A 25,132-nucleotide genomic window follows, 5' to 3' on the forward strand; every position below is an offset into this window, starting at 1 on the left:
AAAAAAAAAAAAAAAAACCACACACAAAAAAACAAAAATAAATAAAAAAACAAAACAAAGCAACAACAAAAACACATTAAGGGATATAACGAAAATTTTAATGATGTTCCTAACAACTTTTAAAAAGCAAAAAAAATTTACCCCATACAAAGCTTTGTTGCCTTGATAATTCCTATGTTTATCTATACTACTAATCCATTCAAGTTCTTGAGGTCCTGGGATGTAGGCCTATGGACCACAGGGCTGTGGTAAGCCTGCACTTCAAACAATAAACAACGAAGTAGTTCTTTAGGAATCAGCAGAGGACAGATGCAGGGTGCAAGCTGCAAAGTTCTTTTAAGGGACTGGGCAACCCTTTGTGTAGCAAAAGTCTTAAAACTGTGTTTTTTGACCTAGCGTTTGTCTTTGGGAATTTTACTGACAGAACTAAGTAAGATAGATTTATCTTATTATTCATTTTAGCAGGACAAACTAGACAATCTAATATACAACAAAAGGAATTGGGGGTATATAAAATGTCGCACAACAGTATATTGCAGTTAAAATGCTTTAGAAGTAATCTTATTGCTAAGGAAAGAAATTTGTGCATATTGCTATACAGTTAACTGTAAGATTCTCTCTCTCTCTCTCTCTCTCTCTCTCTCTCTCTCTCTCTCTCTCTCTCTCCAAGAATACAAACCCTTGTAGAAGCTCTTAAGTACAGCAGGCGATAACTGACCCAAGTGACAGCATGGTGGTCATCTTTTTATGCTCTCACACCTTTGTCTTCTATAATATTTAGTACTAACATAATTAGCAGAACCGATGTCTCCCTCCTTTAAGTGGACTCTGTTCCACACAGCATTAGTTTAACTCTATATTTCAGTGCTATTTTTCATAGGGTGTTTTTACTTATCAAGAGTTTCCTCTTTGGAAACTGGCTGTGATGGCATATGCCTTTAATCCTAGTGGAGGCAGGACATCTCTGAGTTCCAGACCAGCCAGGTTATATACCTAGACCCAATCTCAAAAACAAAAAAACCAACAAAAACAAGCAAACAAACAAACAAAAAAACCCCAACAAAACCAAAACAAAAAGGTCAGTTGTAAAGTCTCGTGTCAAGGATTTCGAGAACAGTGGGGCAGCGCAGAGACTGAGGCTGTGGCTACAACTCACCTTCACGGCCTGACTCTTCGTGTTGATAGGGGGGTTTTTCAGAGCTGCCTGCAGCGCGGCTGTCATGTTTCCTGTATTGACAGTTAAGGGGATAACAGCAAAGGGGACGGGTTCTTAAGACTTGACTTTCTGAATAGTAACAAAAATTGCTGTGGCCCTTATGTTTACTATTGTAGACTACATTCGTTTGTTTCTACTATGTCAATCAGACGCTAAAATCAATTAAGAGACTATAGGAATTTTTTTTTTAAAGAAAAAAATTATTTTGACCTTGGTCCTACCAAACAGATTACACTTTGTAGTGAAATACGTACAATTGTCTGGATAGGTATGCAGGAAATCTTAAAATATGCCATCAGAATGATAGGTCACCAATTGAAGCAGCCCATCAACAAAGGACACCATCTTGTTTGTGCGTGAGTCTTACCGGGAAGGAACCCAAACTTTATACTAAAAGCACACTGGATATCAAATGAAATGCTGGCTGATGACTCTGGCAATCAGAGCGGAACAGGCAACAGCTTAATATTGATGAGCAGGGCTAGGGACGCTGTAATAAACCACACGACCTGTAGGTGGCAGCTTACTTTTCTCCCTACAGGTTAAGTGAACTGGGCTGGACCATCCAAACCTAATTCAGTCTCAAAGCACTAATGAGTTAGCAAGCATGGGAAACGGAAGGCCAATCACACTGTCAGAACAGACAGTTATTTCCCTAAAAGGAAAACCACAGAATCACTTGTTCCTCCCCAACCAGGGCTGTCTCTCCTAGTTATAATGAGAAACAGTAGCTTCGTATTTTAAGAAGGATTGATGGAAAGGTAGATTCAACTGATAATGGACACGGAAGTAGGAGTCACCAGAAATTAACTAAAACACATCACTAGTTTAATAAAATATCATCTATCCACCATAAAGATTTTTTTTAAAATAAAGAATAATGCTCACCATGTCTATAGAAAATTATCTATAATAATAGTAGGGAAGGATGCATGGGTTCCTAAAGAACATTTTTTTAAGAAAAAAAAAAGCCCAAGTATTTAAATAATCAAATTAGGAGCAACTTATGTGAAAGTTGTGGCAATGAAAGTTAAACGTATACGGCGTATGTATGCTCAATGCTGCAGTTATCACTAAATATTTGTTCACATATTTAGTTCTTCGTTATGTCTAGTAGAAAACTGATGAGAAAAAAAAAAAGAAAACTGATGAGGAAAGCGGTATGAACGGACTTAATGGATGCAATTTTTCTAAGGCTATAATTTGGGTCTTTGCAACATTTCTATTTTTCTAAGAGATCGATGCAAATTAATTTCAGGCTCATGAATATTCAGATATGCAAACCAAAGAATCAGGAACTGACAGCCATATTTTAACTAGAGTGGAAACAATTTCAGAAAAACGATTTTGATTTATAGAACTGACTCATCCTCTGTTTTAGTCATTGGGGTTCATCCTAAATATTTCCAGGGATTCTCCACACGCATCCCTATCCTTTCTCTACTGGCTTTTTCTGGGCAGGTAGAAGGCTCCAAGCTTTAACTGGGAATTCTGAAGACGGAAACCCCCTTCGCCCTATTAATGAATTATGTCCAACCGCCCCCAATCCTCTTCTCTAACAGTGATGATGATGATGAGGCCCCTGGGCTGAATGCACGGAGGGTCTCAATCTGTGAACCGCTCCATCCCTCCCGGCTAGGAATTAACTATCTCACCGCTCAGCAAAACCAAACCAACGACAGAAAAGCGGGACGCCCGTGTCCCCACCAGGCAGGAATTTCTGGAGCTCAGGTGCCCACTAGGGCGCCGGCCGGTCCCCGGCGAGGGCGCGGCCGCTGGGGCGGCGCACCTGAGGAATCCGGGCGCCCGCAAGTTCGCGAGCGCGGCCGCGGGGTGCAGGCGGCCTGCTGGCCCCGGGAGCTCCTGCCCTCCATCCCCACCCAGAGCCAGGCGCAGCCCGCCGCGTGGCACGCGTCCCCACGGCCCCCGAGCGCCGCGAGAGCAAGGATATTGTCGCAGGCATGAGTCCACCTCGCCCTCGTCGGGCCCGGCTTGGCCATCGCCGCCGTCCTCCTCGTCCACGAACTTGTTCTCATCATATTCGTCCACGTCCACCTTCCGGAAGCGGGCCGACGACACCGTGTTCTTCGACATCCCGGATCGCGACGCTGGCCTCCCCTTCGCGGTGCCTCTTCGCCTTTCGCGAGCCCAGCCCGGCGCTACTCACTTCCCTCTTCCGCTCTGGGGCGTCGCCGGCAGCCGCCGCTTGCTCGCTTCTGGGCCTGCGCGCTAGCCGGGCGCCGCTTCCTTCTCAGCCGCCAGCGCCACTTCAGCCCCCGCCCCGCCCCCGTATCCCCCGGGGAGCGCGCGTCGGCCCGGGAGCGCGCCGGACGCACCGCGCACGCGCGGACCCGCTGCAGGAAAGGGGCGGGGCCGGCGAAGGAGGCGGGGGCGGTGGGCGGCTAGAAAGCTGGGTGAGGCGGCGCGGAGACGCGATTGGCCGTTGGGGAGCCTCACGTGATACCCGAGAGGTTCCCATAGAAACGCTTTTCTGCGGTCCAGCTTTGCGGGGGGTCTAGGGTTGGAGGCGATGGGCACCTGGGGCGCGTGGCCTGGCCTACTGCTGCCGCCGCCGCTGTCGGTGCCTGAGGTTCGTTGTTGGGGTCCGATGTGAGGTCTGGGTGACTGGACTCGTTCGTGCGGTGGGATGGACTGGCTGCAGGATCTAGTCCCCCTGCAGTCAGCAGGAGTATGAGGCGAAGTGATGCCAGGCTGGGCGCCCAGCTCAGAACTAGTGACCGGAGCCCTCCCTTCGGACCGAGCGTCGCCAGAGACAGCGTTCCCGAGTTGAGAGCCTCTTCCCGGGTTTGGGATCCCGCTGCGCTGTCGGCGGGAGGTCCCCAAGGACGGAGTCGAGAGGTCACTTCTCACCTGTCAGTGCTGTGGGACAGCACCGAGGCCGGACCTGCAGAATCTGAACTAGGTATTCTCTCCATCCGGAGGGAGGGAAAGATGCTTGGGCCGGAGCTGGGGACGGGTGGCGAAATTGGGGCAAACTTGTAGCATTTTGTAGAATCAGTCATCACATCTTAAAATAAGTAGTTATTTGGAGCAAGAGGCCAGAAGAAGGTGGGCGAGTTAGGCTCTTCAGTGCTGAAGGAAAACAACATGTACAAGGATTAATAGGAACTGGACTTTCAAGGTTGATATTTGTGGTTTAAGATTCCTGGGAGCCCGTCAATTTATTTTATTCTGTATCTCCGTTTGAGAGATCAGAGCTTTTACTAAGGAGGCTGAGGCACCAAGATTAAGGAATAATAGCTGTGCTTTGTGTATTATACTGTTGTACATACAAGTATTTACAGAATAAAATTAACTCGGGCGTTTGTCTGTGCCCTGCTTGGAAGCAGGTCTACCTGGTTTCATATATAACAGAAGGTTGGATACTTATTTTTAAAGTCATTTGCTAAAGTATGAGATTATACGGTCCTGTTGAGTTCTACCCATCCCTCGTTTGCTGTGCTGTATTGAAAGGAGCAGTGGGTTTGGGATTAGAAGACAGTGGCTGAAGTCTCGACTTTCTGCCTCACAATCTGCGTGATTGAGGCACGTTGCTTAAAATTTGGAACCCTTGGATTTCTTATTGCTAAAATTGGGCTAATGTATACTTCACAAGAATGTCCCCAGGATTCAATATGCAGAAATGCTTTAAAAGGACTCCAAAATTCTGCATATATGTGCAATGAATCATTGGTTTTGTAGAACTAGCTTCATAAATTACCTGATGATAATATGTCGTGTTTTATCTCACCGTTGAAAGGGATCCCAAGATTCTGAAGGGTAGAGTCTAATTTTTCTTATTTATCTTTCTTTTTATGAACAATAATTAGTTATTCAGAAGGTAGTCAGTACATGCTTGATGAATTAGTAAAATATAAAAGTCAATACAGTTGAGAATCACAGTGACAATAGGGAATCAGTCAAGAGATCTCAGGATCAAACATTTGTTGAATGTAGGCGTACACACATGTACGTATATGTGTATGTGCTCATGTAGAGAGAACTGGGACACTGTAAGTGAAACCCATCCCTTTTCCTTGTGGAGAAGTGATGTGGCATCCCCATCTATATCATTAGGTTGATAGAAGTGACATTTCCTTGATTAACATTCTCATTGTGAGCTCGTAAAAACTCTCCTGTCTTACGACAGCAAAGGAAAAATTTCTACCTGCCAGAAATACTTATTTTTAAAGCATTTGCTGAAGTATAAGATCATTATTATGATTATGGCATTATGTAACTTAGAATAAAGATTTGTTTAAATATTTTTTTCTGTTTCAATTGTGTAACTTGCTTAAAAGCTACACAGCATGCTCTTTTAGATGTTAAATCTCTCTGTACTTTTTGTTCTTCTAAATCGAGATTTTCTTTGAAGAGAAAATTAAACATTGGATGCACTGTTGAGTGCGAATGGAAACACAGATTCAAAAGCTAACACAGCCCTCATCTCAAGTCTTATTTTTCCTTTTGTCTTATTTGGATAATTTTTTGTTCTCTTATTTTAGAACTGGGGCAGAATCCTGGGGTAGAAATCAACCTAATGGAACAGTGAGGAATAAAAACATCAGTTGTTCAAGGATGTAATTATCTTGATGGCTGAATTTTGGTCTGTGTGTGGATTGTGTTAAATCCGACAGTGTTTCTTTTTAAAATTGTTTGTTTTGTTTTCTGTTTTTTTTTTAAGTTGTGTTTCATAATGAACAAAGTGCCTAGGATGTGGTAGTCAATACTGCTAACTAGTCTATTAACGATCTCATAAATTAATTACAAAAAACACTTAAAATTGAGTATTTTAGTTTACTTTCTTACCTCTCATTGGTCAATATTTGACTCTTTACAAGATATAAAGGAAATGTTTGTCTCTGAAGAAACTTGTTTTTAATTTATCTTAATTGAAAAAGGCACAGTATTTTACTTTCTTATAAAGTCTAAATTTTTACTGTAACCTATGATACTTGATCATCTTAGGTAATTTTATTCTCTTTGGGTTTTTCAAATGATTGCTTTCCTCTCATATAAAGGATTTGCTTGGCTTCAGATGTATTTATTATAGAAACAACTAGGTTGTCCTCAACATTCAACAAGACTGAATCTTAATCTCCTGAGGTTTACTGCTGCGTTTGTAGCTTCTTATTTCTGTGATGTTGCAAAGAGCCAAGGATCAGGGCCAGTGAGCTAGTGCATCTGGTAAGACCCTTGCTGTGACAAGCTGAGTTCATGGGTCCCACATGGTGACACGAGAGGACCAACTAGAAAATGCACGTGTGCACTGTGGCTTGTGTAGGTGTTTGTATGTGTGCGTGTATCCTCCATCCTCATGTATGTTAAGAAGAAAAGGCCAAGGACCCGAAGTTGTCTTAGGAGGTCATTTTTAGATATCTTAAGCCAAGTACTCTACCTTCTCTGGGCTTTTTTCTCACAAACTCTTGCCACTAACTTTTTTTGTTTTAAAAAAATTCATGGAGCCCTGGAGCACAACACTATTGTTTTTTATTATTTGAAGTGAAAAATGAACATTTAAAGGAAGCTATAGCTCAGTGGTAGGGCGCTTACACCTACTTGGTATATATGATGCTTTGGGTGTAATCCCTAGTACCTCAAAATCCAAAGTAAACTTGTTAATCAAATATGTCAAGCTTTTACTACAATATAAAATAAATGAATTTCAGTTCTGGTAATGATAGATTAATACTGTTGTTCTCAACATAACCACTACAGTATAAAGTTTTTAGCATGTTTTCCATAAACTATGCTGTAGTTTAATGCTCTTACTAATACACAAATCAGCTTGTATTATGAGGAAACCATACCCCTCAAAATTCTAAGTGTTTTCTTAGTGATTAGTTCTAGTTTTACATGTTTTTATGATTATACAGTGAAGTTCAGCAGAAAATTTAGTGATTTAATTGTGGAACCTTTATATATTAGTACATAAAAGATTTTTAACTAATTACCAAGTACTCAGGTGTGTGTATATTCATGAGTATAGGGATGCTTGCATATGTGTGTACATGTGGGAGGTCAGAGGTCATTGTTGGGTGTCTTCCTCTATTCCTCTCCACTTGTTTTATTTATTTTTGAGACAGGGTCTTTTACGAACCTGAAGTTCACCAATTCTGCAAGACTGTCTAGCCAGTAAATCACAGGGATTCTTTTGTCTCTGCCTCCCTGGAGCTGGGATTATAGGCACATGCTTCTACCCCTAGCTTCTGTGCGGGTACTGGGAATCTAAATCCACATCCTCATGCTCTGGCACCAAGCACTTTATCAACGGAACCATTTCCCCAGAAAGACCCTTGTCTTCCAGAGAAGTAAACTAGTTTCAAAAGGACAAACCTTGCTTTGTAATTATTGTGGTGAATGACATATTAAGTATTTATGATGATATATGGATTTTACAGTACTTTGTTGGGGTTGGGGAGATGGTGGAGCAGTTAGGAGTATGCATTATTTCTGCAGAGGATCCAAGTCTGGTTCCCAGCTCTCACATCCGGTGTCTCACACCCCACCAGCTCCAGGGTATTTGACTCCTCTTCTAGAATCTGTGCACACCTTTGGTCGCATGTGTGCATCGTCTGCCCCCATGTATATAAAGATGATCTAGTGTGGTGTCTGACTGAGATGGCATGGAGGTCAGCAGGCTGTCTACTACTACATTCGATGTCCACCCAAAGGGTGGGTTCTGTGAGTGGGAACTAGAGACGGAGAGTCTGGGATAAACATTTGGGGGGCGTGCCCGGTGGTGGTGTCACACACCTTTAATCCCAGCACCACTTAGGAGGCAGAGACAGGTGCAGCTCTGTGAGTTTGAGACCAATCTGGTTTACAGAGCGAGTTCCAGGACAGGCTCCCAAGCTACAGAGAAACCCTGACTCAAAAATCCAAACCAAACCAAACCAAAATAAAACATTCTGGGACATTTGGGTGATAATTTCCTTTATAGCAAAAGGTGGGTGGGATCTGCTACCAGAGAGAGCAAAAAGCCATTAGGTCATTAACAATATTCACTCCCAGCTTTCTGTGCCAGGAAACAGGTATTTTATGTCCACAGTGTCGCTAGTGATCTCTGGGCAAAGAGGCCTTTGTCCCCCAACATTCTTACTATTTACTGTATAAACAAAGTATTAAAAAAATCAATCCTTTTCTCTTTTAATTTATCAAAAGTACTAGCAACACATCTTTATTATAGAAAATAAATTCCAGGCTAGGGAGATAGCTCAGTCAGTAAAGGGCTTGCCTTGCAAGCAAGAGGGGCGAGTTCAATACCCAAAACCCATGTAAAGATCTGGGCATAATAGAGTGTGCTTGTAAGTTCCCTGGGCTAGGGTGATGAGACAGGCAGATTTCTGGGGCTTGTGAGTCAGCCAGTGTAGCCAAATCCGTGAGCACAAGCTAGTGAGAGGCTCTATTCACCTCATCTCACAGCAGAGGCAGGGCTAGAGAGATGGCTCAGAAGAGTGCTTATCTCTTTCATAGAGGACCTAACTTTGGTTCTAAGTGGGGTAGCTCAGAACCACTTGTAACTCTAGCTCCAGGAGATCTGACACCTCTGATCTCTCATGCCATCAGCACTCATGCGTGTACCACACACATCTACACAAAATTAAAATCTTTTAACAAGTAGAACTTAAACATTCAAAATAATGTACATGGATAGAGATTGAGGAATGACACCTGAGACTGACCTCTGGCCTCCGTCTGCATTGTACACATATGCATGCAGTGGTCCTTCATGTGTGCCTGCACACACAAGCACACATATACACCAACACACCTACATACAGGTATAACTCCCTCGCGCACACACTCACAGTTTGCCATCATAGCTCTTTTGAAATGCACAGGTATTTGGTATCAGGCATTCACACTGTCATATCTTAACCACCATTCATCATTTACAGAACTGAACCTCTAGACCCATTCAACTGTAACAGGGGCTGGAGAGATGGCTCAGTGGTTAAGAGCATTGCCTGCTCTTCCAAAGGTCCTGAGTTCAATTCCCGGCAACCACATGGTGGCTCACAACCATCTGTAATGAGGTCTGGTGCCCTCTTCTGGCCTGCAGACATATACACAAAACAGAATATTGTATGCATAATAAATAAATATTTTTAAAAAATGAGAAACTGTAACAACCCACTTTCTCCTGCCTCCAGCACCTGACAAATATTCATTTCCCAGGAGCTGGAGTTACAGATGGTTGTGAGCTGCCACGTGGGTGCTGGGAATTGAACTTGGGTCCTCTGTATGGTATGAACAACCAGTGCTCTTAATAACTGGGCAATCTCTCTAGCCCCAAGGTTCCCTTTTACATAACAAATACCACATTTTCTTTACCCACTCATGTGTCAAGGGACTCTTGGTTTATTTTCTTATAGCTTTGGGGTAATATGTTACTGTAAACATGGGTTCATAAATGCTTCAAGTCTTTAAGTTCTTAGAGGTGTACATGAAGTGCACCTACATTGTAGCTCTGCTCTTTCATTTTTAGAAAACAGGTGCTTTTAATATTAACAAATTTTAAGTAAAATGAGTTTACATTCCATTTCCTTGGATCTACTATTTGGTAGAGCACAAATCAGACAATCCTGGGTCTATGTTTGGTGTGTGGTGATGGTTGAAGGGCAGTGGGGTGGGTCAGAAGCCTAAGGTCTGCTGTCTAGAACCACCTGAGATTCCCCATCCTCGACCATGCAGGGCCCTTGGCTTCCCAGGTCTAAAAGATGCCTCCTGGCAGTATAGTTTGAGCAGAATGACTGAGAAGTCACAAGGAGGTGCTGATGGTCGCTGGGTTTCCCAGACATCACGTGCTGTTAGAGAAGTGCTGAAGAACAGAACATGGACCTGACTCTCAGCTCAGTCTATCACAAGTTCTCTATGGTACCGTCTTTGCAGGTATCATAATAACATGTGCTTCATAGGATTATTGGAGGGATGGAATGAGTTAATATGTAAGTGCTTAAAATACCTGACATACAATTCTCAGTAAATGTTGGATAGTAATAGTATTAATTAGTGTGAGTTACTATGTGACTTTCCTTAGAGCCTTGGAAATGAGATGAATAGGATTACACTCTACACTATATGTATTGAGTCGAAAAATATGCATTGCAGGGGTCTAGGAAGATAGCTCACTTGTTAAAGGCTGAGGCTCATATGCACCCACTTGAAGTCAAGGTATGTAGCAGAAATGTAAAGAAATAAGATTTATTCTCAGATGAGGTCAGTAGGGTTAGGCTGTAACTCGATAAAACTTATTGAATATTAAGAAAACTGGGTGTGGTACCTCATACCTGTAATATCACGTTCAGGAGGCTGATGCAGGAAGATTGCCTTGAGCTGGAGCTACATAGTCACTACTAGGATAGCCTGGGTCACAGAGTGAGAACTTGTCTCAAACAACATCATCATCAACAAATGTCAATAGTAAATCAATATGCTCGACACACAGGAGTTGGCTACAGACTTTGTGTTGTCTCTCACAGACCTTATCTACCCATACACTCAGAAGACAGCCGCTCTTCCACATACCTTATATTTTCATCCCAAAGGACAGATGCCTTTTTTTCATATGAGTGCAGAATCAGATAGCACAGACATTTAACTCATGCAATCAACTGCTTGAATTCTCATTCAAATCCAGCAAGTTTCTGATTACAATAAATAGACAAGGGAAGACTGTGATTTAATTGTGTGTATATCCAGATGTCAGTCCCGCTGGAAATCAATTTATCAGCTGTCTTTCTCTTGGGAGCTTTGTAAATCTGTTGACCCCCAACCTAAACCTATTCTTTGCATATTGATTGCATAGGTAATTTGGGCCTCCTGAGCTGAGGGTCAGACTCTGAACCAGACTGAAGGTAGAGTCTTTCTAGTCACCATTACTGGTTTCTTGGGTCATACCCCATGTCCTTTTTCAGATGTGTCACTGATTTAATATGTTGACTTATATTTTATTTATTTGGAATATTTGGTGGAAGTGATGTATTTTTTTTTCTGAGACAGAGTCTATGTAGCCCTGGCTATGCTAGAACTCTCTGTGTAGACCAGGCTGACCTTGACCTCACAAAGATCCACCTGCCTCTGCCTCTTGAGTCACCATGCCTGACTGGTAGGGATATTTTTAAAAATCACCATTGCCATTTTTCTGAAGAGAGCCAGACCATCTAAACCCTCTCTCTCCATCTCAGGCCAGCCATGCACGTCCAGGAGCCCACTGTGTGGTGAGTGGCTGAGACACGGCACTGTGTGGAGTCCACTCTTTGCATGTTTTCTTAAAGAAGGTGGAGCTCAAAAGTTCCTTAAAATGAGCTACCTCAGGGGTCTTACTCAGTTCAGAGAATGCTTGCCTAGCAAGCACGAGGCCCTGATTCAACCCTGAATACCTGATAAATTGGGGCGTGGTGGTGCATGTCTTAATCCCAGTGCTTGGGAGGTAGAGGTGGGAGATCAGGAGTTCAAGATCATCCCTGCGCTTACTCCTGCTCTTCTAGGTAAAGGATCACTTAGTTTTCTGTTTTGAAAGGTCTCACTTTGTAGCCCACATGTGTCTAAGGGCATCCATTTTCTTCTCTGAGGCTTTATTGTATTGGTTTGGACTTGTGGCCTGTCATTCATAAGGCTGTGGTTGTTTAAATAACTGGACCCCATAATCTCAGGGAACGGTACTGTTAGGAGGTGTGGCTTTTTGGTGGAGTGGGTATGGCATTGTTGGAGGAAGTGTGCCACTGTCAGGCAGGCTATGAGGTTTCCTATGCTCAGGTTTCCACTCAGTGTGAGTCGACTTCCTTCTGCCTTCTGGCCAGGATGTAGCTAGCACGGCATCTGCCCGCACTCTGCCATGCTCCCGTCATGATGGTACTGGACTAAAGCTCTGAAACTGTGAGGCACTTCAGTGCAATGTTTCCTTTTCTAAGAGTGGCTGTGGTTAGGTGTCTCTTCACAGCAGTAAAACCACAAGACGCAGGCTTATCTAATTAGTAAGAAAATGTACTGATCAAGGGCACTTCTCTTTCTTCTGGTTCTGTCAAATTTCCTTTTGTTATACACCATAGAAATCCAAATTCATATTTGAAACTCAAGTTCCTAGATTTCAGACACTCAGTAACCTGATGGATGTTGTGGTCTACTTCACCACTTCGAAGGTTGGTTTTATGGCAGTGATTCTATCTTTTTAATTTGGCAGAAGAGGTTCTAGTGAATCAAATTCAGGGTCTTGTAGTGTTAGGCATATGCTATGGAAGTAGACTCTCAGCCCCTGGTGCTATTCTTTTTTTTTAAATATTTATTTATTTATTATGTATATAATATTTTGTCTACATGTATTCCTACAGGCCAGAAGAGGGCACCAGACCTTATTACAGATGGTTGTGAGCACCCATGTGGTTGCTGGGAATTGAACTCAGGACCTTTGGAAGAGCAGGCAATGCTCTTAACCGCTGAGCCATCTCTCCAGCCCCCTGGTGCTATTCTTATAATAATCAGAAATTCCAAATTTGTTATGTTAGTGTCTTTTTTCCTCAAACATAACATTCCAATTTGTGAACATAGGATTTCATAATTTAATGATAAATGTCAACACATATTTTTAAATAACAATCACTGTATACCCATAGTAAAATTATATTCAATTACCTTGATCAAAATCTGCAGGCTAAATATATAATTTAAAAAAAAATTATTCATGTTTATTTTAATCACAATTTAAATTTCTATTCCTAAGACATTTTTTTTCTTTCTTATCTCCTCCTTCCTCCACATGCAATGTTATGGGATTTAATGTTAATATTAGCATATTACCTTATTAGGGTAGCATGACTTTATATAGAGATTTTATAGAGTCAGTCTTGACTCTATACATGAAAATGTAATAGAAATTTGCATTTGAATCCACTTTTTCTATAGTATGTATTTACATATCTCCATGGGAGAAATGGAGCAGCAAATGTGGATTTTAATAAGCAAGTGATTTTATTTAAGTGACTCAAAAGGGTTAATCAAAGAAAAGTTCTTAAAAGAAGCACATTTTGAAGAATTTAAGAGAAGGTACAAATATATATTGGCAGAGAAGAAGAGGTCAGAAAAAAAGGAATGTACTTACATTTTGCATTGGGGAGCTTTAATAGAAGAGGGATAATAGTAACATACAACCAAAGCTATCCCATGGAGGGTGGGTAGCTCAGCAGGCACCTGTCCGGAATGGATAAGGGATGTTGTGGAATAAATGATTGGTGAATTTATTGAGATGGAAAGTCAACTGTGCTACCTACATTTTGAGTGGATATTATGTTATATATCACGGGAGAAAGAGAAGGTGGGAGAAAGAGTCAGAGGGAAGGAGAGAGGGAAGGAGGGAGGGAGGGTGATAGGGAAGGAGGGAGGGAGGGTGATAGGGAAGGAGGGAGGGAGGGTGAGAGGGAAGGAGGGAGGGAGGGTGAGAGGGAAGGAGGGAGGGAGATGTAGATTGAGACTGCGCTTTTACTTCCGGGCCACCAAGACCCAGATAATCACACAAAACCTATATTAATTGCAATACTTTTTGGCCAATAGCTTAAGCATATTCCTAGCTAGCTCTTACATCTTAAATTAACCCATTTCTATTGCTCTATGTATCACCACTAGGTTGTGGCCTGTTGGTAAGTCTTGGTTTCTTTCTCCTTTGGCAGCTACATGGTGTCACCCTGACACCACCTTCTTCATTCTTGAATTCAGTTTAGTTCTCTACCCCCCCCCCCGCCTACTTCCGTTCTGCCCTGCCATAGGCCAAAGTAGCTTATTTATTAACCAGTGGTAATAAAACATATTCATATCAAACAGAGGGGAACCCCACACCAGGGAGAAGGAGACAGAGAAAGAGAGAGAGAGACAGAGACAGAGAGAAAACTTGATTGATTCAGAGCACCCTACAGGAAATTGCTATCTTGATGAGCTAAGGAAATAACCTTAGGAGTCATCAAGAGTGGTGTGGAGTTTGGTATGGTACATGATGGAGGTTGTCTGTGACGACTCTCACACATCACCTTGCTTTATAATCTCAGGAGGGAGAACTCTGAGTCAGAAAGATCAAACTGAATAGCTGGCTAGGTTTCAAAAAAAAATCAATTTTTGTAGCAATATGTAATCAATTTGTAGAAGAGCTTTTACTCACACAAAACAATTTTGAATCACTTTAGAAAATTATGGGCTGCTCAAAAATCTTCTGACTACATCAACAATCAATGGAAAATCACTGTTTGACCCAGACACAGCATTTGATGTCAGCAACATTGGGTACCCTCTAATTTTATAGAGTATTTTTATGCTGAAACCAGTTCAGGAAGTTATTTTATCCATGTCCTTTTTTTTTTTTTTTTAAGGATGATGTGGGTTGGCTAGAGTAGAGGCACTCCTTTTCTGTCTCAAAACATTTATTTTGGGGCTGGGAAGAGGACTCAGCAGTTAACAGCACTGATGGTTCACTTCCCAGGACTCACATAGCAGCTTACAACCACCTGTAACTCCAGTCTTGGGATCTGATGTCCTCTTCTGGCCTCCAAGGACACTACATGATATAAGACATACATTAAGGCAAAATAACCATATACATACACATAATAGAATAATAATATAAAAGCATTTATTTTGTTACTTTTACTTCCAGAAAGAGACAAAGTTGCTTATGTCAACATTTTGGATTATGTTAAAATAGTATCCTTATAGTAGTTGTTACAGTAGATAATCAGGTGTTTTACTTTTATTACATCAATTTATCCCCGTCTCAGTTAGACCTAGAAGGGAGAATGTCCAAATTTTTTATCTGTCTACTAAACCCTTTAGCAAATGTTTGGCTTGATAACAAAGTTTATTTCTTCCATTTCTTTTTGTTCTCTTCATTTTCCTCTTTGTTGCTTCCAGACCCGTTGGTGGCTCCCAGCACCTCCACTGGCCTGGCCAAGGGAGGTTTTCTAAGGTCTTTGACCTCAACTGATGACAGTCGAGGCATATCCAAGTGTCTTAGCACATTCCTGGGTTTCTGTACGTTTTGACCCACATGGATCGGTGGTAGATCCCTGTAAGGTACCAGCATGAAAAGAACAGGAGTCCTGGGGTCCTGGCACAGGAAGGGCTGTCCAGGATAAGCATTGTTTAAGGGGTGATTTTCAAAAGCTGCCTGAACTTTTCTGTTCTGATTCTCTTTTCGCTGGCTCTGAAGAACATCGATAAAATAAGGCTTGACTCCCGTTATGGAGTCTATTTCGTAAGCATTGTATCTGTCAGCCAGTATTCTCCCAGCTGTGAAAGGCTGGAGAACTGTTGATCCCGAGACACCACTAACAAAATTGTCGAGAATAGAATGCCAAATGCCACCGCTTATTGGACTCAAAGTGACTTGGGGCCATAAGCTGGCTAGGCTCCGAAGAGCCTCACGGTTCCAAGTCGCGGTAGGAAATTGGTTCTCGGTATGATAGAGCTGAGAGAAGAAAATACTGAGAGTGATATCTGGACACATCATCAGGAAGTTGTACATTTTTCTGATGCAGCAGTGGTTAGCCTCATTACAAGGGGAGTGGCTGGAATACAGAATGACATGTCTGATGTTGCTGTTATGAGATATGACTGAGTCAAGGTAGCCGTTCCTCTCAAATAGCATTGATTCTGGGTGGTTGTGATTCCCAGTGCAGTTGCTAGCATGACCCTTTTGTATCAGGTTCCCAAATGAACTTCTCAGCTCATAAAATGTGAGGTGTTTTGCTTGAGGGTATGTTGACCATGGGAATCCAAAGATCTGCTGAAATTCTGTGTAGGGAACTCTTGCTTCTTCTCCTGTCCGAATGTGGTAAGGGCAGTTGGTGCAATCTAAAGAGAAGCTTAGCCAGTAATAAGGTTTGACAATGGTTCCACCATGTGTTAGATACTCCTCATACAGTGGCTCCATTGCTCATTTTATTGTCTTCTAGCTGCAGAGCTAAACAAGAAAGAGAAGTTAGACACAAAATGGTAAGAGGAAGAACTGAATGCATAGATTTCCTAAGCCCTAGATTCCCAGCATAGTCGCACCATTGCTATAAGGCACAAAGGTGAGGTATATGAGTGGATTACAGGGCTCAAGATTCATTTCTCCTCATTGAGCTTCTGACAGGTGGTGGTGAGGGAGACGGAAGAGAAATGCAGAATACAGCTTTACCTGTTTCATGGATTCCCTGTCTGTAGAGCAAATGTATTAACAGTAAGGACTAGAAACTTGACCATCTCTATTCAGGGCTGACCTGCTCTGCCTCCCAGCTTAGGGGACTTTGGTAAGTCCTTTAGCCTCTGGAGCCACAGCTTCCCTGTCTGCCAAGATGATCATGTGACATACTCACAAGGTTGTCTTGGGATTGAATAATATCATATATATATAATAAATATCAAATGCTTTACTATGTGCCAGACATGAGTGACTCAACCAAAATTAGCGCTTAGTGGCAACAGTACAAGTCCCATATCATCTTGGTGATCCCTGCTTGTGAAAACCCAAAGAAAGAAGTAGGCTTTCGTTTTGTTTGTGGTTTCTTCCCTTTACTCTTCTCTGAATGTGGTGGTTCCTAGGGTGTTCAATCCCAAATGTTGAGATCCTTAAGCAATGGCCATTCTTTTAAGAATATTTCTCAAATTATTATTATTATTATTTTACGTAGGGCATTATAATGTAGTTCTTAAGGCATTTTAAACTATTGCATAAGTACCATGTGTTTCTTGTAGAGAATAATTGCATGCACTGATACAGAAAAGAAAAAGCCCACCAGTTTGTGTTCACTTATATTACATTTACTGGTTATAGGTTTGATCTTCCAGTCTCTCTCTGTCTTCTGTATTCTACAGGTCATGATTTATAACCTTATTTCACTTGTAGTGTATCATAGAATTTTCCTCTGGTAGTAAAATTACTTCAGAAAGCAATATTCATAGTTACTTAGAATTTTACTGTATAACTATAAAATTCAAGTTTTGCATCTTTTAAATATTAACAGCATCTTGATGAATATTTTTATAAGTAAATCGTTTCTGCATCTTATTCGTCTTATTATTAAGTCATAGTATTAGGGTTGATTTTGTCAAGTTGTTTCCTAGGAAGACCAATCTTACTGAGTCCCAGCAGTCACTATCGGCTTGCAGACTTGAGAAGTGTGTCTTGGTGTCATTTGGTTGTTGTGATGTATACCTTTTCTATTCTTAGTAAGCCTGAATGCATATTTCGCTTGCTTATTGGTTTATAAGTCTTATGTTTCCATGAACTATTCTTGATCCCTTATCTTCATTTATACCTGATGCTTTTCTTATTGATTTGCAAGAGCTCTTATGTATCACAAATCTTCTGTTTGTCGTTTATTCAGAATTCTCAGTGGTTAGGGTTACTTACTGCTTCTCCAGAGTACCTAGGATCTACCAGGTCCTAACATCCACATGGTGGCTCATAACTGTAAAACCAGTTCCAGGGTGTTTAATGCCCTCCTCTGGCCTCTTTGGGCACCAGGTACACATGTGGTACACACACACACACATACATACATACATAACATGTATACCAAATGGAAATAAACAAATCTTTAAAATATTTTAGAGCTGGCAGGCAGATCTCTGTTTAAAGCCAGCCTGGTCTACAGAGCAAGTTCCAGGACAGCCAGGGCCACACAGAAAAACCCTGTGTTGAAAAACAAAGCATATGTGTGTGTGTGTCTTTGTTTGTGTGTGTGTGTGTGTGTGTGTGTGTGTGTATAACTATATAGGTTCTTGATTATGTTTGTGTTTTATTTTTAATTTATTTTTCTTCTTTTACACAGGGTTACATAAGGTCATTTTCATGCAAGCATATAATATACTTTGAGCATTCCCCCAATGCTGTTATTTAATTGCACCAAATTCTACATTTTCATATGGCGAGTCTTTGCTGTGTGATTAATTTTTGTATTCAGGGAAGCTTTTTTCATTAAGCATGATTGGAAAGTCCTAGTACTTTCTCTAGCACTTATCTATTGATTGACTGGTCATGTTACTGGGGAAGTGCTGCCATTGAGCTCTATACGCAACCTTTTTTCAGATTCTAGTTTTATGGGGGATAAAGGTTTGAGACAAAAATCTCCTGTAGCCCTGAGTGGCCTTAAAGTTTATTGTAGCCAAGAATGACCTTGAACTCCTGAACCCCCTACCTCTGCTTCCCCGGTACTGTAATTATAGTTATTCACCACCATTCCAGGCCCCACTTAAGAAAAAATTTAATACAGAGTATCATTAAATGGTCCCTGTTGTCCTTGAACTTAATATGTGTGTCCCAGGCTAGCTTTGAATTCGGAACCCTCTTGCCTAGCCTCCTGAATGGTAGAGATTACAGACACACCACAGATGAAGCTTATTGTTATTGTTTTGTTGTTTACATGTAACCCTGCCCAGACAGAAAAAACAGGTAAAGGAGAAAATACAGGAAACTCATCATCTCAATCAAAATGCATTTTTCACTTAGACTTTGAAAAGTGAAAAATATATTTGCTTTAATGGCTTCACAGCTTAGTCGTTTATTATTGTGTCTCATATGGAAACATTTTAATGCCATGTTTTCTCAGTTTATTTTTCTCTCTCTGTGTTATATGTGTATACATGTGTGTCAGTGTGTACTCAACTGGCTTGCTCCTACGAAGGCTAGAGATTGGCTTCATATATTTTTCTTTATTGACCTTAATCTTATTTATTTGTTTAGAGACAGGGTCTTTTCCCTGCGCCTAGACCTTGATGTTTCTCCACCTTCTGCTGGGTTGGCTACCCGAAAGCCGCAGGGATCTGACTGTTTTTGCCTTCTGCCAAGCTCTGGGTTCATGGGTGTGTGCCTCCATGTCTGACTTTATACATAACTCTTGGGAATCCAAACTTACGGTCTCAGGCTTTCATATCACTTTACCTTCTCCAGAAATCTGACTTCACAGTTCAGATACGCTCTGACACTGCTTTATTTGACCAGATGAAATCTCTGGATTTCCTGTGAGAATTTTGTCCTGAGTGGAAAATATTTTCAAAGCCTCAGGCTAGCTGAGGGTGAAGTATGGCTTTGTTAATGCTACCGTTATCCAAAGGCTAACACTCCTTCTGGCACCACAGACTTTGGATTGTAGTTTTTGTTTGTTTGTGTTGACCAGGTAGCTCTGGTTGACCTGAAACCAGCTGTATAGACCAGGCTGGCTTTGAACCTGCAGAGGTCCACCTGCTTCCTGAGTGGGAGTAAGGTCTGCGCCACACCTGGCCTGCTCTGAAGTTACTTTAATCTGCAGGACTGGATGTTTGCTTTAGTTTCCTTTTTAGGACTGTGTTTTCCTGGTGCAACAGAATTCCTGCCCTTTAAGGTTCCCTAGTCCTTGGAATAGCTTTGCCCTGGCTAAGGTCTTTAGTCTCTTTTACAAAAGAAGCAGCAACATGGAAGCTCCTGAGTATTTTCTCAAACATTCGGTTATTTCTACCCCTCTCTTGCCTGTGTTTCAATCTTAGCCAGACACAATGCATTAGTATCTGAAAGGCAATTTTGGTGACCGATGGCTTTGATAAAAACGAGTGAGCTCTGGAATTTTGTTCTTGTTAATGGCTTCAGGGGCAGCTGTCTGTCCTTTCACCAGCCTGAAGGAAAGAGCCCCATTTCTGTTAAGCTTTTATAGAACTCAAGATTGATCGTATGAATTTGTTATTGATTACACATTACTAATATCAATAATTTTTGTTATCTGTCTCTTTGTTCTTTCCTATTCAGGGCTACCTCAGTAGCCATGACTGGCTTGCAAGCCAAGTGGGTTTGAACTTGTGTTACCACTGCTTGGTCCTCCCCCCTACTGCCTTGTTTGTGCTTGGGGCATGTATGTTGCCATGTGGGGAGCAGATTTGCTGGTAGCAAGTACGAGAGATGTGGGGAGCCCAGCCTGCTGGAGGATTCTTCCTCTCACATCCAGTGGCGAGTGGCCCTGGACCGTGGCCATGGGAGGACAGATTTCCTCGGTTTAACATAAACGAACCACACTGTGAGGAGGGTCTGCTCTCCTTTCAGCCAGCCAGGCTCTAGCGACTGGTGCTGAGGCACAGTTTGCACTGGAGTAATTGGAGAATGGAGTTTGCCCTTCCCAATCTGTGCACAATCTGCTTGGAGCTAAAAACAAATGTTAGCTGTTATAATTACCACGGCTTTGTCTCCAGGCTTGGATCACACTCCAGGTGTCGGAGGCACTGGTCCATCTTCTTGGTTTCCTCCGTGAAGTCCCATGCCCTGCTTCAGATTCAGAGGGCATTTGTGTCATAAAGAATCTCCTCTGATACCATATCAGGACTCTTTTGCAGTTTTTATTAGTTCCTTGAATTTTTCTGGCCCAAGTTAGTCCTTGCTGAGGTGTGGCTGCCTCTAAGAACACTGTTGAATTGGTGCCATGGTAACGTTTGGAAAGTAGCTACTGCTAGGATACGGCTCTGACACTTATTACTTTATTTGCATAGCAAACCACCTGTTCCAAAGATGAAAATATACATGTCTGCTTGCTTATTCCAGTCTGCATAGAAGGGCGAAATCTAACTGTTTAAGTGAATGTGTTGAATTTTTTTCTCCCTGTGACTGTAAGAATAAAATCTAAGGTCCTCTTTTCAGCCCTCTCTCTCACGTCTAGAATAGCTGTGGCAGGCTCACCGTGTGGACAAGATTTGGGGGTTCTGTTATCTGTGCAGGTGCTAGAGGCCACTTCTTGAGAGGTCTGCCTTTCTGTGACATTAAACTGACTTGACATCTTTGGAAAGAAAGCCAGTTTGGACAAATGGACCCACACTACACAAAAGGATCCCCCCTTTTTTTGTAACATAAGAAAAGATTTATTTTATATGTATGAGAATTTTGCCCTGTTTGTTTCTATATGTACCAAGTACATGCAGTATCTGAGGAAGCCAGAAGGGTGAGTTTGAACTCCTAGAACTGCAGTTACACACCGTTGTGAGCCTCCATATGGATGCTGTGAACAAAACCTAGGTCTTTTGCAGGAGCAGCAAGTGCTTTTAACTGCTAAGCTGTCTCCCTAGCCCCAAAGAGGAGTTCTTGATTCTGTCTAAATGAGTTATGGAAATTCTCTAAGACGCTCCCTGGGAAACTTGCTCCTTGTGTGTGTGGCTCCTTCATTTCAAGACAAGCTTTGCTGGTGCAGCAGCAGCCCTTTCTCTCCGCATCCTTCTTCACTTTCTCCCTGGCCTCCGCGTACCCCCTTGGCATCTCTCAGACACAAGGGGTCATTGTGACCCATTGCATTCTTTCCCCCTTGTTCGTCCCCAGGCTACTTGAATGAGTAAGTGGCGATCTTGTGTGTATTTCTGCTGGTTACTGCTAATAGCATTAGAGTTAGTACCTATACTAACTCCTCAGGGAGAGCAGCACCCAGAGGCCCCTTCTGCCTCTTGTATTGGTGTCATTTGTGACATACTTCCATTGTCAGACTTCGGTGGCCACTGCCAGCAGCCCTCTCTCAGCCATGGGCTCCTAGGGGTCTGTGCTTTCTGAGGGTCTCTGATGCACCCTCGGTCCTCAGCAAGCGCTATCCAGTTACTTTCCCTGCCTGGCGTCCTGGGCACATGTGCTGCTGCACCTCATCCTACCCTACCTTTTGCCCTGCTTGTTTTTGCTTTTGTGTTCCAAGCAGCTCCTCACTGAATGAGTTTACAAACAACTGGAAGTTGATTCTCATAGCTCATCCTCTGCTTAACTCTAATAAATGGTACCCACTATACAATATTACTTAAAAAAAAAAAAAAAAGCCTGTGCTTGGGTGGCATATGCCTTTAATCCAGAACTTGGAGATGGAGTATGGCAGATCTCTGCGAACTGGAGGTCAGCCTTGTAGCAAGTTCCGTGCTAACCAGGGCTACAGAGTGAGACCTTATCTCAAAAAATTACTTTAAAAAGTGATATTTCAGAAAGCTGTTAGAATGCTTATATAATAAAAAATATTAGCTGTGCAAGAGGCTCAGTCGAGGTAGGAAAAGGAGGCAACATGCCCCACGGTCTCTGTACAGTCGTCCCGTGTGTGTCATTGCCTTCAGGGTTGGGTTGTTTACGCAGTAATCAAATCCTAGAGAAAGTTAGACTGGAAGAAGCAGGAAACAGGAGCCTTGTAATACCAGTCAGTTATGTATTAGGGTGGTTTTAGGAAGTTCAACTATATTAAAAATATATATTAAAATCTAATTATCACATAACGATGGACCATACTTATGTGTAATGATCAGGTAAATTGGAATAACCATCACTTCAAGTCTTTATTATTTCTTTGTGTTGGGAAATTCGAAATCCCCACACAATTTTGCAACACACAATTAATTGCTGCTAACCCCATGGTTAACTGTGTTGTGCTATAGAACACTAGAGATCGGCCCTTTCATCTAACTGTACCCCGTCCTTTGTCAGCCCTCACCATATGCCTTTCCTTGCAGTCCCCAGACTGTGGGGACTCCAATTTTACAGTCTCCTAAACCTTGACATGTGAAAACATAAAATATGTGACTTTTTGTGTGAGTTATTTAACATTCTATCCTCCAATTGTACTTTTACTACAAAGGGGCCTCCCCCCCACCTGGCTTCCCCACTTTCCCCTCCCCTGCAGGAGTGTGGGTGTCATGGTACCTGTGTGCAGATCAGAGGATGACTTTGGGTGTGGGTCCTGGCTGTCTACCTTGTCTAGGGCCTCACTTGCTCACTGCTGCTATCACTAGGCTTGCGACCTGTGATTCCCCTGCCTCTGCCTCCGATGTGCAGTGGACACCTACCAGAAGGGAGAAGCTTCTGTTTTAGCCCAGCTGTTCTGTCTCATCTTCATCCTGATGAACTGTGTGTGTTATCCACATAAAAATGAAATATGTAATTGGAATGAAGATTATAAAATCTACATTTACAAAGACCTTTACTCAGCTGAATACATCAGTCAGTGATCTGGCAGTCTGACTGGGATATAGCCAAGATGGCCATGGTTGCTAAAGGCTACGTAGGATGTATTGCTCTATTTGGGTGATAGAAGTAATTTATATTTCTATTGCTTGCGTTATTAACTTTTATTTGAGCACACTGCCTAACTAATGACACGATCTGTTCTGTGTTGCAGCCTGGTCGACACTGTCAATGCTCAGATATATGAAGTAGTAGGAAGTCACCGGAAAACTGAGCCCAGATTTAAAAGGCAGGTCTGAAGTGAGGAAGGGCAGCGGGCAGTAGGCTTTGGGGAGCTAGCTCTCCAGGTATTTTAGTGAGGAAGGTAGAAAGGAAGTGTTGGCCTGGAAGGAAAGGAAGACCGAAGAGCGTGAGAAGACAGGTGGAGCAGGCCGATAATCGAGGGTCAGGAGGAGTTCAGGGCTATCATTGACTACGTAGGGAGTTCTAGGACAACCTGGGCTACATGAGCCATCTCAGGAGAGGATGGAAGTGGGGGCAAAAGGTGGATCTTCTAGTTTGGGCTTGTAGATAAAATGGCCACAAGGTGGCAGCACACTCCAAACAGCAGGAACTGGTTTGCCAGCCTTTTCTTAAGCCGCTTTAGAGTTCTTCTGTGTAGACTTTCCCCACTGCCAAGGAAACAAGGGCACAGGCTCAGGATGACAGGGAAGGAAAGTGTAGGGAAAGGCACCACTGGGACCTCTGCATGGTAAGCTCCAAGGAAGGCTGCATACTGCAGGACTCACTTCCAATTCTAACCATAAATACTACAAGTAGATCTAAATACTACCTTTCTTTAAAAATTTATTAAAAATTATTTTATGAAAGAATAAAATGGCAAATAAACATAAGCCAATTTTTCTATAATGAAATAGTCTATACTTTTTTAAAAAATTAGCACTTATTAAACATAAACAGAATACTTGTCAGTTTTTGTGTTTTTCTGGCTCTGAGAGTTGAATCCACAGCCTTGGGTGTGCTAGGTGACCACTCTGCATGGGAGCCACGTTCCCAGCCCTGGGTTTGCCTTTGTTGTTTGTGCTTTTGTTGTTATAGCCGAGAAAAGGTCACCAAGACCAGTGTGGTAAAGATTACATCCCAGGTTTCTTCCAGGGTTTTAGTTTCCAGTCTCGGTTAGATCTTTAATCCATTTTAAGATGATTTTTTTGTGTTTAGTGTGGGACAGAGCTCCAATTTCAGCCTCTAGCTTATGGTATCCAGTTTTCCCATCAGTGTTTGTTGGTGAGAGTGTCGCTTTCCACTGTATTGCTGGAGCACCCTCGCTAAAACTCATCTGACCATGTAGGCCTACGTTTATCTGTATGCTGTTTTGTTGGTCTGTATGTCTGCCATTGTGCAAATACAAGCAGAATAAGGAGAAGATTTTCTCTGTAGAAGAATAGAGCAGAAAAGGGTGGAACTATAAAAATGATACACGACACTTATTGAAGGTATGTACACAGGCACGGAACAGTGAGACTCTCGTGTTCAAACCCTACGGAGTAGAAATATGTGTGTTCTCAAAGGATGTGTGTGTGGATGTGCACGCAGGCGTGTGCAAGGTGTGTTCATGACATGATGAGTGTGTGGCAGACGGGACAGTTGGTTTGATGTCAGTTCCAGCCTTTCACTAGTTTTCTGGCTGTTTCTGCTGCTGTGCTGCTCAGGAGCTGCTGCACGGGTCTCCTGTCTCCAGCTCTTATCTCAGAATAGGAATGTGGGATTACAGGTGTGGAGCACTGCATCTGGCTTTTACATGGGTTCTGGGAATTGAACTGGGCTCTGCCTGCTTGCTCAGCTAGCAGTTTTATCCTCTGTGATATCTCTCTGACCCATACATTGTATATTTACTATACTGTGTACACACATTTTATAAACACTTTGTATTAATATGTTCATTTTCAAAGTCTTTATTTTGACCAACCAGTTTGCTTTGTTGTTTAATCTATGTTGAATTGGTGCCAACCTTAGTTGGA

General features: G+C 42.2%; 3 protein-coding genes across 3 annotated transcripts in view; 1 reads left to right on the plus strand and 2 right to left on the minus strand.

Annotated features, from left to right (window-relative positions):
* Window positions 1-3,464, minus strand: part of Arpc5 (actin related protein 2/3 complex subunit 5) — an 8,060-nt gene extending 4,596 nt beyond the window's left edge. The window contains exons 1-2 of the mRNA XM_050135370.1: window positions 3,167-3,464; window positions 1,157-1,228 (exon numbers count right to left, since the gene is read on the minus strand). Of these exons, the coding sequence (XP_049991327.1) occupies window positions 1,157-1,228; window positions 3,167-3,310 (216 nt within the window). The 5' untranslated portion in view covers window positions 3,311-3,464. The remainder of the gene's footprint in view (window positions 1-1,156; window positions 1,229-3,166) is intronic.
* Window positions 3,465-3,731: 267 nt separating this feature from the next.
* Rgl1 (ral guanine nucleotide dissociation stimulator like 1) overlaps window positions 3,732-25,132 on the plus strand; it is a 250,528-nt gene continuing 229,127 nt past the window's right edge. Inside the window, exon 1 of the mRNA XM_050135351.1 lies at window positions 3,732-4,139. The gene's annotated coding sequence lies outside the window, so the exon portion shown is untranslated. The remainder of the gene's footprint in view (window positions 4,140-25,132) is intronic.
* Window positions 14,852-20,592, minus strand: Apobec4 (apolipoprotein B mRNA editing enzyme catalytic polypeptide like 4). The gene is made up of 2 exons (XM_050135356.1): window positions 20,382-20,592; window positions 14,852-16,160 (listed from the first exon to the last, which is right to left on the minus strand). The coding sequence occupies exon 2, from the start codon at window positions 16,128-16,130 to the stop codon at window positions 15,057-15,059; it is 1,074 nt and encodes a 357-aa protein (XP_049991313.1). The 5' UTR covers window positions 16,131-16,160; window positions 20,382-20,592; the 3' UTR covers window positions 14,852-15,056.

This window comes from Alexandromys fortis, unplaced genomic scaffold (genome assembly GCF_014885135.2).
Source record: "Alexandromys fortis isolate MF-2015 unplaced genomic scaffold, M_Fortis_MF-2015_v1.1 scaffold_21, whole genome shotgun sequence".
Lineage (NCBI taxonomy): Eukaryota > Metazoa > Chordata > Mammalia > Rodentia > Cricetidae > Alexandromys > Alexandromys fortis.

Coding starts and splice junctions, on each gene's coding strand:
- Apobec4 (XM_050135356.1), bottom strand. CDS start 16,130: ATGGAGCCACTGTATGAGGAGTATCTAACACATGGTGGAACCATTGTC.